The sequence below is a fragment of the Nothoprocta perdicaria genome, unplaced genomic scaffold (assembly GCF_003342845.1).
Source record: "Nothoprocta perdicaria isolate Ctin4 unplaced genomic scaffold, notPer1 scaffold_10, whole genome shotgun sequence".
NCBI lineage: Eukaryota > Metazoa > Chordata > Aves > Tinamiformes > Tinamidae > Nothoprocta > Nothoprocta perdicaria.
The window spans coordinates 8,576,921-8,588,994 of record NW_020454094.1 but is presented as its reverse complement, the minus strand read 5'-3'; the positions used below and the strand labels follow the sequence as shown (position 1 = coordinate 8,588,994).

Below are 12,074 nucleotides of genomic sequence, written 5' to 3'. Positions count from 1 at the left end.
GGATGCCACGGAGCTCAACCCTGCAACCCTTCCCCCTTCTCAAACCAGCCAAGAAAACGGGATGTTTCCTAAACACCTGCAAAATGCTGAATGTTTTCATTATGGCTACATTCACCTCCTTGTTTTCTGTGCCCCTCGAAGTGAGGAGACAACATACTGTGGGAAATGTGCTCATGATGGCATGCAAGCATTTCTCTTGGCATAGATCGGTGTATTGCTTCTAAGTCAAGAGAGTGAACGTCCATACTGTGCACTGAAGAAGGACTCAAGAGTGCTTGAAGACCATCACAGAGCTGCTCTCTGTGCAATCACAGGACCTTATAGCAAATACGCTCCTGCACATGCTCAGGGAGCCACTGTAGTGGCTCTGGAGCCCGTCTAACTGGTGCCCTTTGGGACCTCTCAGCATGCTGCACGCAGCCTGTGTTCTGGCACGGGCACCGCTCACCGCGAACTCTTCCTATGACTGAGCAGCTGAGGAGTTTGTGCAATTCTAAGGAAAGAAAACAGGAGGGAAGGGCCTGGGATAAAATACCAAGGATGGAGAGAGGAGGAAGCTTAGAGATATATGTGCTATAAGCGCCCATATTGAAGAGGTGCAAAGCCAACGAGGGAAGGCAGAGCTCAGCAGAGGCAACCACAGGGCCTCGCACTGGGCAGGCTGCTGGGGGAGGTTTCCATCTCCTTCTTCCCCAGGGCCTATCCAGTGCCAGGGGGATGAATCCTGGCCCCAGTGTGGCCAGAGAGCAAGGGCAGGAGGGAAGAAGTGGGAACAGTGGATGCTGCAAGCGTAAGAAGAAGCATAGGAAGAGGTAACCAGAGGCATGGCCAGTCCTTTCCATAAGCTAAAGACAGGAGAATTGAACATGCATGGAAAACGTTGACAAAACTGCATCCAAAAGAAAATAAAGGCCTGAATGAAACTAAGGAGCTTTTCTTCAAGCAGTGTGGATTAAAGCAGTCTCAAAAGCCTTTAATATGGATTAAAGCATGTCTCTGAAGACTGGCAATCAAAACAGTCCCTTGCCTGAGTGGCTTTCAGCTCAAGTGGTAAAGTCCAGGGAGGGTTTCTGTAGGAAATTCAACATCTCCAGGTGGAAAAGTTTGTCATTTGCTAAAACTGCAGACAAGCATAAACCTCAAGTCCGATCAGTCCTCTAATTTGTGGAGGGTACCTGTTATACAAGATTACTGTTCTCAAATTGGCCAGCTGCTGAAAACAGCAGTTTCTGGGTGTTAATGAAATCATGTCTAACATTTTAACCTCATGTGCTAAATCAGAACATTGCATACATCAATGGATCTGATTACAAAACCAAGGCCCATGCAGATAACACCAAAGAGGCCAAGAAATCACCATGAAGAATGGTCTAACACAAAAATGTTTTAGAAAAAGATAAAATTACCAGGAAAAAAAAGAAAGCATTTGCAAGCTTCAAAATGATTCCCACCCCCACCAAATAAATAAATAAATAAATAAATAGGAGGGAAAAAGCAGAAACAAAAAGACAGAGAGAGCAAGCAGCAAATATAAGAAGTTCAGAGGAAAAGTCCATATCATTGTCAATTGAATGACCTTGTTTGGGTAAAATGAGCTGGCCAAGGCAAGGCAGACTGTATGCTACTACACTTTTACAAAATTCCTCCTTTTATCATTATTATCATTAGTCACTTCTGATATCCCCTCACTTGTGAGGACAAAGAGAAGGTGCATTTAGAAACTTACCACTAACACAAGCACATTCATAAGTCGATCGATGCTGGTCCGTTTAAAAGTCGTTTTCCCGCTGTTCTGCATGAGCTTGGTGTCTGGCCCTGGAGATCAAATACACTCATGATTTCTAGCAACAATGCTTAACAGTTCAGAAGCTGATTCCCTCTGCCTCACAGTGCTTTGCAACATAAATACCACATAAATACCCATCACAGCCTTCTTGAAAGGCAGGTGCTTGAAAGGCAGGTGTTTATGGTTAATGGTGTTGGTAGAAAACTTAGGAAAAAAAAAGATTAAATCACTTGCTTTAGATCATATGGCAAGACTCATATATAAAACCATTCATTCAGGATTTTGATCTTGCTCTTTTCTGTCAACAGCTAAGTCTCCCTTTAATATTTAATTGCTTTTTGTGGAATACCTGATACGCTCTATTTTTAGTGGTATATTACACACAGTATCAAGTATCTGTAGCACTATAGAAACAAGAGATGATCTGTACTCACAAAAAAGCAAAGATCTAATAATCTAATATCACTAGCGATCCCCATATTCTACTAGGGACTGCAATCATATAAAACTGGTATATATTTTAAAATTATACACTACAGAGTGGGAAGTTTTGAACATGCCTGGAGATACAAAAGTTTCCTCTTGGTCAGTGCATCCTTAAGCAGATCTAATTCTCTCTCACTGCTTGATCAGTCAACATTTCTTTCATGTTATTTCCTGCAAGACTTTATAGAATAAGTTTTGGCACTTTACAGAGTAAGTCTTGGCCTTTGCTTTAATGCCATCCATCAGGGTGGCATTGGATGTTATAACGTAGCATTTGCAATTCAGATTTCTCTTAGAGATCATTATTTAAAAAATCAAGATTAAAATCTGTAACATGCAAATTTTCTAGGATGGAGTTCAGTCAAAAGATCACATGTATAGTTTTCCTCTTGTTCTTGTACCCGTCTGAAACAGATTTTCTGAAGAGAAAAATATTTAGCTGCTTTCTGCTGCCTGTGTTTTACATCCTCATGCTGCTGTGCCCTGCAATTCACAATGTGCACATTGAGCTTTCAACCTACCAGCATAAATAACGAGACCAAAGCACCACTCTGTGTTCCTAATAGTACAGCCTCTCAAGAGCATCTTCTCATTGTCCAGGGCATACTTCTCTCCTTGAAGAGTAAGAGTTCCTGCGAACCTATCTAATTTGTTATTTGGTGCCTCACATCTGACTTCACCTGTAAAAAAAAGAATAGAGAAGATGGTGGAAAACTTCCTCATTTAGAAGTGTATATGGTCAACACATATGCAGTCAATACATACTGCATACTCAGCTGTTTCCTAGCTGAGTATGTTCACCACCTGGATCATCAGGACCATCCTTTAGCCTAAAGTTACTTACGTTTTGGGATACTGCTCTTCCCATTTTCATTTCATAATTAAATGGGCCACAAAGGATTTGTATTTATCCTACCCTGAGCATAGCAATTTGTGCTGATAGAGTCCAACACGAAGTTTACAGTTATTATATGTGGGTGAGAAGAAATGTTGAACCAGCAACATACTTTTAATCCTTCTACAGCAAGTTCATAATGGTAGGATGTCACTGGATAATTTCAGATAACAATTGCTGACCTCACATAATTCTTATACCATTTTCTTTGATGGAAATGAGAATATTGATGCCTGAAGGTTGCAAGAGAGTAATTAAATGAGGTAGGTGTCTTTGCTCACTATTTTCTAATTTCAACTCTTTCATACCATTAGTCCCACTGTCACTGAGAAAAGAAGCTGGCACCTTTGGTTCTACAGCTGACACTGCATGAAAGACTGTTTCTATTTCCACTTTTCATATTTATTTCTTATAATAAAATGTGTTCACACAATGCTGTCAACACACATATTTCAGCATAAAAATTATTATTAAAATGAATACTTACAACAACATTAAAGATTCAAAGAGCTCAAGTTCTTTCCAGTATTGGAAAGAACTAGAAAATACAGTTTATTGAAAGGGATTCCAACAGCTTATTCTATTCTGTTTATCAACAGATGTAAGATATTCTGATCACAGACTGAAAATATAAGGACTAGCATTTGCCTAGCATACAATTCTTCCAGCTCCTCTCAGAGAATACACATCAAGCTCAAAAATTGGAAGTAAAATCTAGAGAAATCCAGGAAAAAAAGTATATTAGCTTTCATAGCAGTGTTTTCATGGCAGCAAATTTTAAAATCAGGAACAGATGTTCTTTTCCTGGCCATACTCTGGTGCAGGTTAATTATAAGACTAGACAAATGATGCAAAAATAGGAAATTCCAAGACACAAGTGGTAGCAGAGCTTATACTAATAACTATGGTGATCTTCTGTTTTATCACCTATTTCATCTAAAAATAATTATACCTGCATTCCAAATTCTTAAAAAACCTAGGGCAGCCAGGCCTACCTCACTACAACCTTTGCAATCCTTGAAAAGTACAGAGAAAACAGAGATTTTGCAGTGTAACCCGAAAGAGAACAGAACGAAACTTTGGTAAACCAAAACTGGGGCATGACTCAGGCATTGAAGGTCCCTTCCTAGGAATACGGTGCCTCTCCTCCTGCTGACTCTGCCACAGTGCTCTTATAAGCAGTTTGTGTGTTAGCATCCAGAGCTGTTTTCCAGTTAAGGGGGTGGATCCACATTCCTGATAAGCTGAGAGCAAAATCAGAAGGGATTTCTTCAAGTCAGAATGGTCATCAAAAAACAAGATGCTCCAGAGACTCATCCAATGTATCTGTACCGACTCTGGTAATTCTGCAACTGAAGATACCCTACCAAGGTACCTCCTGTCTCCTACCATTATCTGCATGTGTTTCACCCAAATGTGTTAAGCACTGAAAAGGCCTATATGCAGTCAGTGATAGCTAACTGCGAAGTTCTGTTTCGTTTCTCATCTCCCAGATCCCCAAATCAAATAAAGCAGCTCATCTTTTTGCAGGCATCTCCCTTATCTGAGCTATCACAATGTCAACAAACATAACTGACATGAAGCATTCCATCCAGTGCCTTTATTAGCTGCTCAACCCTTCCCTCTCTTCCTGTCCTAAGTAGTAATTAAATGAAGAGTTACATAAATATTTAAATACTTTTACAGAGGTTAGCTAGGGAAATGCAGGGTTAGGTCCGATTCCAGGCTCTCTTCCCAGTATTCTTCCAAATATAAATCATCCTGGGAAATATTTTATTCATTTTAAGTATTGTAAAGAAGCCACATCTATTTACAACATGACTCAGATTTAGAGAGTAAATAAATGTTACATATGAAAAGTCTTAATTTTCCAGGAGATTTTGAAGCATTTCATAATTATGCAGTTTTGAAATTGAAGTATCCTTAGATAGCATCACAAAGAAGATTTTTGAAAAATGATACAATATGAAGATTTTGCTTCCAAAATTGACACCCATGTCAGTCTCTTCAGGAAAAGAGGTTAGACACGCAACTGGGATTATTCATGTAAAGCTTCTAAGGCAACTGAAAGGGCATATTTCTCAAGAACTAAAACACTCAGAACCTCAGCATTGACTTCAAAGAAGTCCTGATGTACTGAGCTGTCACTCAGCTGAGAGGAAACATATTGCATAAAATCTCAATCAAAATCAAAAGAAAAGTCCATGTTTTTGCACAGTGTTGCCAGAAAGTGTCCAAGCTATGCCAGATCTCTGACACATCCTCACCATAAGTCCTAGAATTGTCTAGTTATTTCTTTCTTTTTTTTTTCATCTTTATCTAAAAGTATTTCCTGAGAATCTGGTGTCCTTGAGAAGCTACAGGGACAGTAATACTCAAATCCACGTCTTTCCATACAGACTCCTTCTGCCATCCTGCCCACATATCTAAGCCAGCAAGGCAGTGCAAAACACAGCTGACATCAACGGGTTCGTTGGCCCATCCTCTTGCCAGATACACAACTGTGTGAGCCTGCATTACTCTGCTTTCAACACATCTGGCTGTTTTCTGTGTATGAGCTGCTATATGTTTATGACAGAGAAAACAGTGCTAAAAAATGACATCTTGTCCATTAGCCGCATCTGCACTGTGCATCTATAACTATAACAAAACACTGTCTTTGTTGTGACACTGCAAGAGCAGAGAAATACTGGCAGTGTAAAGCTGGGAGGTCAGTCCTGCGTCAGGCATGCACTGAGCAGAGTCAGTCCTCAGATCAGCACTGCAGCGAGGAAGTGCAGCCTCACAGAAGCATCAGCATCCACTGGTCTGATATCACTGCTGAGAACACAGTTCCCACTGAACAATTAAAATAACTCTCAGCATGTACTGACAGATGCTAAAGAAAAGGGGGCAACTATAGGGAGAGTTTGTCCCCGATGCCCTTTAATGCAGTATCCATACCTGGCACCTGAGACACACACAAGCAAAGAAGAATCTTCTCCTCTATATACCCTGTTATTATCCACTGCAGAGACTGCAGTGTTCCAGTTCTGTTTTGTTGCTGTTACACCCAGAGAAGTCCTACTCAGGGAGCAGGGGATAGCCTGGAAAGAGACACCAAAACTCTCTCTGGGCTTTGGTGACTGGGAAAATGCTTTGGGATTTAATTTTCTACATAGACTCACCATTGAATTCTGTCAGTTTCTGAAGGTCTTCTCCAAGATCTGAAGTGACTGTCAGTGCCTGCTTCACCTTGAGGTTTGTTTCACTGTAATAAAGTACATAAGACACAAAAGCATCAGTCCAGCTCTCCTGAAAGGTCCCCGATGATAGTCTTCCTCCTCAGACACCTGATGAATCATATCGTCAAGGGCTGTTTTTAACTGGTCATAACAATATTATTAACTTTTCCTGCTCCAAAAAAAAAACATTCAAAAATGTTGGACATTCTGGCAAAGAGTGTGAGTTGGTTCTGTTTTCTGAATTGCACTGCAAAGGGTAAGACTGAGCATCACATCTCCCTGAGCAGCAAACTGTCTATGCTGCTACTCATACCATACAGCCCTGAGGTATCTGAGCATACAGGAGAGCTCTGGGTCTTCCTGTGTGATACTCTTGCCCTAAAAATTACTGAAAGCCCTGGAACTAGTTAGCTACAGAATGAGTTGAAAATGAGGGTCTTGCAATGTTAGAGAAGCACTTCATGTGGTCAGGCCCTTGGAGAAGTTTTCCCCAGCACTCACATGAGCCAAAGCTACAGGCTCATTTTCAGTAGAAAGTAGAAGAAGAAAGTCCAAATCGCTGTGTGTAGCAGCTGTCTGGAGAGACTGGGTCTCTCTCATTTTATTTGGTTGTTCAAACAAGGCCAAACTGAGGATGGCTCCAGCCAATACAGAAAAGGTATGCAAACTGCATCATAAACAAGGTCATCTCCAGTTTATTCCAATTAATACAAATTAGTTGCAGCCCCTCTAACTTGTGGCCACTTGTAGCCTGCAAAAAGCAAAGTTTGGATGCCTTTGCTATGTGCATGGATATAGCAGATTGTACAACAGCTGTTGTACAGCCAAATTTTTGGAGCTACTCATTGTGATTACTTCATCTAAATAATTTGGTTAAGAGGAAAGACTAAGGCAGACATAAAAACTAGAAGACTGCTGCCAGTGACTTCAGATATTTTGGGAATAAATGTAAGCTAACTCTGAGTGCTGGGGGAACTAAAAATCAGAGGGTACAAAGCCTCTGATTTGCAAGAGTGAAGGATATCCACCAGAAGACATTGTTTTCCAAGACACTTACCTGAAGATTATTCTAAGTATTAAGAAACTATTGCTACAAAAGCCATCATAGGTAACAAGGTGCATTTTGATTTAATCCTGCATCCCACATCAGGTAATTGCTTGACTGAATAAATAATGGATCTGATAGCAACTGTTCCGTGCAGCATGTTGGAGCTAAGCAATTGTGCTTCCGTCTAGTGATAAACCTACCTAGCAGGAAAGCTGAAATAACTTTCAACTGTTTGGCAAATAATAGAAGTGCAGGGTAGGGAAATGCCCTAGGCAGTGGTGGTTTCTGCACTGGTTTCTGCACCATTTTTAGGTGGTTTCAGTGCAGAAACGATGAGGGACAAAACAGCAGGCAAATACAACTAATCTTCACTAACCATGCACAATCCTGGCCATTGACCTAGCAGGATACACGGTGACAGCTCTTGTGAATCACCTCTGAACTTGGCACTAGAGACACAGAGCTTCTCTTCATGGCATCACGGGTCACCACAAGATATGGCCTTGTGTGAGTGGCAGTGGTTGTGCTCGAGGGCCAGGCTCACTTACCCATCCAGTTCAGCTGTCTCGATGTATGTCAGACTGTGTGGCTCACTGCTCGACAGTAGCAGTAGATCGGCCTGAACACAGACAAACAGATGTGGCATGAGCTAACACAGCTGGAAAGCAACCACACCACTTTTGAGTGAGGAAAGTAATTACGGAGGATAATCGGGCACACAATGGAGAGAAACTGTACTCACTGTCACAAAGTTGTTGTTTTCTAGTTTTATTATATCCCCCACTTGGACATTCATCCATTTTTCATCCTTCAACCTGCAAGGAAACTCCTTTTAATAAGCACATCAAGCAAATGCACTAGGAACCTAGGAGCCTCAGCTCTGCTCCTGAAGCCAGACTGCAATGCTGTGAGGAACTGAACTGCAGGTAAATAGAGCAGGCCCTGCCAGCTTGTGGCCTGGTCCATGCTAAGCTCTAAGAGACTATCGTGCTACAGAATAGTAATAATAGTGGTCGTTATCACAAGTCATAACCTTGCAGGTGCAGGTGACACATGTAAGGTTGAAACCAGGCCTCACAACAGCACACAGTCCATATGCACTGCCTTGTCCAGACTGATTACTCCTTTCTGTGGAGAGCGACGCTGGCTTACAAAGAATTCTCTCCTTCATTACAACAGATATCCCAGAAGACTGGGAAAACTGCCAGGTATGCTAGTTTCTCTAAGCCAGGTTAAGGGCCAGAGCTGCAAATCTGCCTCTGAGAGGGACTTGCAGTCAAAAGTGCTACAGCTGGTGAAGCCAGTGCCCGCAATGGCCTTTGTGGTGCTAATGAAGATGCCCAGCTAAATGGCAAGTGCCAATCCAAACAAATCATGTTAGCTGTATCTGAAAAACCTCCAGATGAAAAATAAAAGGAGCTATTTCAAAATAGTGCTGGGATTCAAGCTTGAGTTCATTTCAGTCCTTTCTTATTTGTTTTAAGTCAGTGTTGGGCAGGACTTGGTTTCTCGTTTTTTTTGAAACCGTCAGAATATTAGCAAATTTGTATTTCAAAATAAATGCTCAGTAGACACAGTAACTAATACACAGTAGAATAAGAAACTGGGTTATTTAGCTGAAAACACAAGAACTATGTTCCTGTTCTTCAGTTTCCAATTATATTTTTAACTGTTCAAACATCTGTTGGCGTTTATACAATGTACTGCTATCTATAGTACAGAAAAAAAATAGGAGAGTCACCAGGGACTTCACAGCTGTCAAAATCTGTGTCTTACGGACACTTGGACTCCACGGACTTGCAAGAACAGAGCTCATCTGTCTGCTATGAAAGTCAAAGATTCTGGTTTTTGTTTTTTTCCTTTGTCCTGATGGAAAAAACAGGGCCAGCAATACAATACCTAAGACATACAGCTGGAATATTTTGAATACCTCTAAGGCAGAAGCATTTCATGCATAAGTAGACACACTGAAAGCATTAAAACATGCATGGAGAAGTGACTCGTGTTTTTATTCATCTAAAAACACTTGTTGATTATGTTTAGCTCTGCTTGGCTCAGAAATAAACACAAATGGACTTGCTTGGCATCTCTAGGGTAGAGTAAAATAACAAGATACTCTCAAGGCATTATCTATTTAAAAATATATGGATAATGGAAAATAAATAGTTTACTTTTTTTCTTTGCAGGGCTACAGCTGCAATGTCTACACTGATTGTGGTACTGTCTTTTAGATACTTTAATCAGTAGACCAGGATGCCACTGAGCACTGTGAAAAAAAAAGTGAAAGAAACTTCCATTTTATATTGCTTAGTGCTCTTTGGGAACTTAGTGCTTTGGAGAATCATTTGGACACACAAAACAGCAATAAAAAGCTCTCCCCAGTGGTAAATATTCAGTTGAAATATCAGCAGAAGAGACAAGACTTACATGCCATTGATCAGCACCTGGACGGGGCGGTTGTTGACATGGTTGTCACTTCTGTGTCGATTCTGGAAAGTTGATCAGCATTATCAAAAAACATTTCCCGGAAATCAAGCATACAACATCTTTAGGCAATATGCTAACATTTTATGTTTCAGCCAACTGGAATAAATGGCAATGTCACTACAGGCACGAATGCAAAGACAGATTAAAGCTGTAGCTGAATCTCAGCTGAGATGATGTTTCACTAGCAGGACATAGCATAGCTGGATTGCAGATAGGAAGGTGACATGGGGCTTGCTCTTAGAGAGAGGAAGGAGTGTAGATCTTGTGTGCCACTTAGCACAGTCCTGACTCCATTGAGATTGGTCCGCCCCATCAGAGTTTTGTAAACTAAGAATCCAGAGAAATTCGTTCCCCTGCTCTGATATGGAAAGTGGCCACAAATGTTCTAGTATTGTTTCCTGGGAGAGCTTCTTACCATCCCCGACCACTTATACTCCACAAAAATGGCACTACGTCTCCCCAGACCAAGCTAGGGTGTCAAATGGATTAAAAAAAAAAAAAAAAAAAGAGGCAGACAAAAATCAAGTGCTAAACTCAGCTTCAGCCTAGTATTACTCACTGTGGTCAATGGAACTTTTACTACTGGCTTTGATGGGAGCAAATTTCAGCCAAGGCTGGGCAAGCCTGAAAAACCACATCCAGATTGCATATATAATTTCTACCAAATGTGCTTTCCTAGCATGAGGCTCCCTACACATAGATGCAAAGGATGTAGATAGCAGAGAATGGGTTTCCAAAGTGGAAGCCTAAGAATAGACTCCTGTGCAGGTAGTCAAGTATTTCTATCATACTTGCAGACAGGCTAACCAGTTCCACAGAAAACCAATGGAGCTGCTGGGCTGCAGCTTGGAATTTCAGCAATCAAAAAATTCTGGGTCCTTTTTAGGTAACGAAGTATATAGGTTTGGGAATCTAATCTCAGCCCCCCATGTTGGCCACAGACCAATTCTCCAGCTCTAGGCCACTGGCTGTGTTTGTTTTCAATAGTTTGCTTTAGTCAAAGGCCTGAAGAGCACTGAGCAAACTCTGAAGTCCAGGGCAGTAATCTTACGAAATCATCGATGGCATCCTTGACTCCTGATACAGTCAGCACCAGCACCAGGGGCACCACTGTCGTAAACCAGGACAATGAGGAAATCTGAGGAATCAGCTGCAGGACAAAAAAATAAAAATAAAAGAGAGATCTGGGTTGAGACGTTTCCTTTTAGTTCGGTAAAAAGAAGGAAATAAAACCCTGTATTTTGGGGAAGCTACAGACTACACTTTTCTATGATATCTGAGTACAGAATCAAGACAGAGATGCTATCCTGTCACTTACATGTCACCCCACGAAGTGGAAGAGCCAGAGACACGATGCTTTGCTTACAAGTGTAGCTGTAATTCAGGATATAAAAATTGAGCTTTCAGCAAAGGATTGCTCTCCCTTGTTGTTTGTACCATTAGAATTACAAATTCCTCCGTGGATTTTTGCTAGAGACTCTGCAATGGACAAGCCTGGTGAGAGGGACACAGCTATCTAAGCAAGGCTTGATGTGCAGACCCTTCAGAGGCTTCTATTTTTGTTTCTGTAACTCTTGTTGTTTTGCTGCAGAAAACTTCATGTCAATAAACAACAGGCAGCTGTTGCCAGAGCTGACCTTGCCCTTACTAGATCAACAGAGCCATTTTTGCTTCCCACAGTTTTGCTAGTGTGAGGACCTAAGAATTGAAAATAACTGCTGGTCAAAGCCCTTTTGCTGTCACTGATACAAAGATGCCTTACCCCAGCACAGCTCTTTCCTTCCTCTAGAAGACCAGCACTAATGATGGAAGCAATGTGACTCCAGCATCATCATGTCCATTAGAATGTTTTTGGGCAGTGTCAACTCCATGGGAATGATCAAAGTGACAGATTTGCCACTAAAAGAGCTGGATTCTTAAGACTGCAGAGCTGGTTTTTGGGATCACTCCTTCTGCTCCACTGTCGCAGCCAAGATCTGTGCTAGATTTGCAAGCATCAGCAAATCCAGGCAAAGGAAATGAGGTGCAGAGCCAAGAGCAGCCCTGTGCAGCTGTGGAGGGTGCAGAGCCACCTAACTTCTATGTTGTCCCCTAACTGGGGGGACACGTTGCACTGGGCTCTGCCTATGGAGTGGGAGGCAAAGTCCC

The 12,074-nt window shown here is 41.5% G+C and overlaps 1 protein-coding gene across 3 annotated transcripts in view; it reads right to left on the bottom strand.

Moving 5' to 3' along the window:
• LOC112947663 (phospholipid-transporting ATPase ID-like) overlaps positions 1-12,074 on the bottom strand; it is a 78,354-nt gene that overhangs the window by 28,476 nt on the left and 37,804 nt on the right. For all 3 annotated transcript variants that reach the window (XM_026039800.1, XM_026039804.1, XM_026039792.1), the window contains exons 5-11: positions 10,978-11,076; positions 9,867-9,928; positions 8,182-8,254; positions 7,988-8,058; positions 6,335-6,417; positions 2,794-2,952; positions 1,727-1,815 (exon numbers count right to left, since the gene is read on the bottom strand). In XM_026039800.1, coding sequence (XP_025895585.1) covers positions 1,727-1,815; positions 2,794-2,952; positions 6,335-6,417; positions 7,988-8,058; positions 8,182-8,254; positions 9,867-9,928; positions 10,978-11,076 — 636 coding nt within the window. The remainder of the gene's footprint in view (positions 1-1,726; positions 1,816-2,793; positions 2,953-6,334; positions 6,418-7,987; positions 8,059-8,181; positions 8,255-9,866; positions 9,929-10,977; positions 11,077-12,074) is intronic.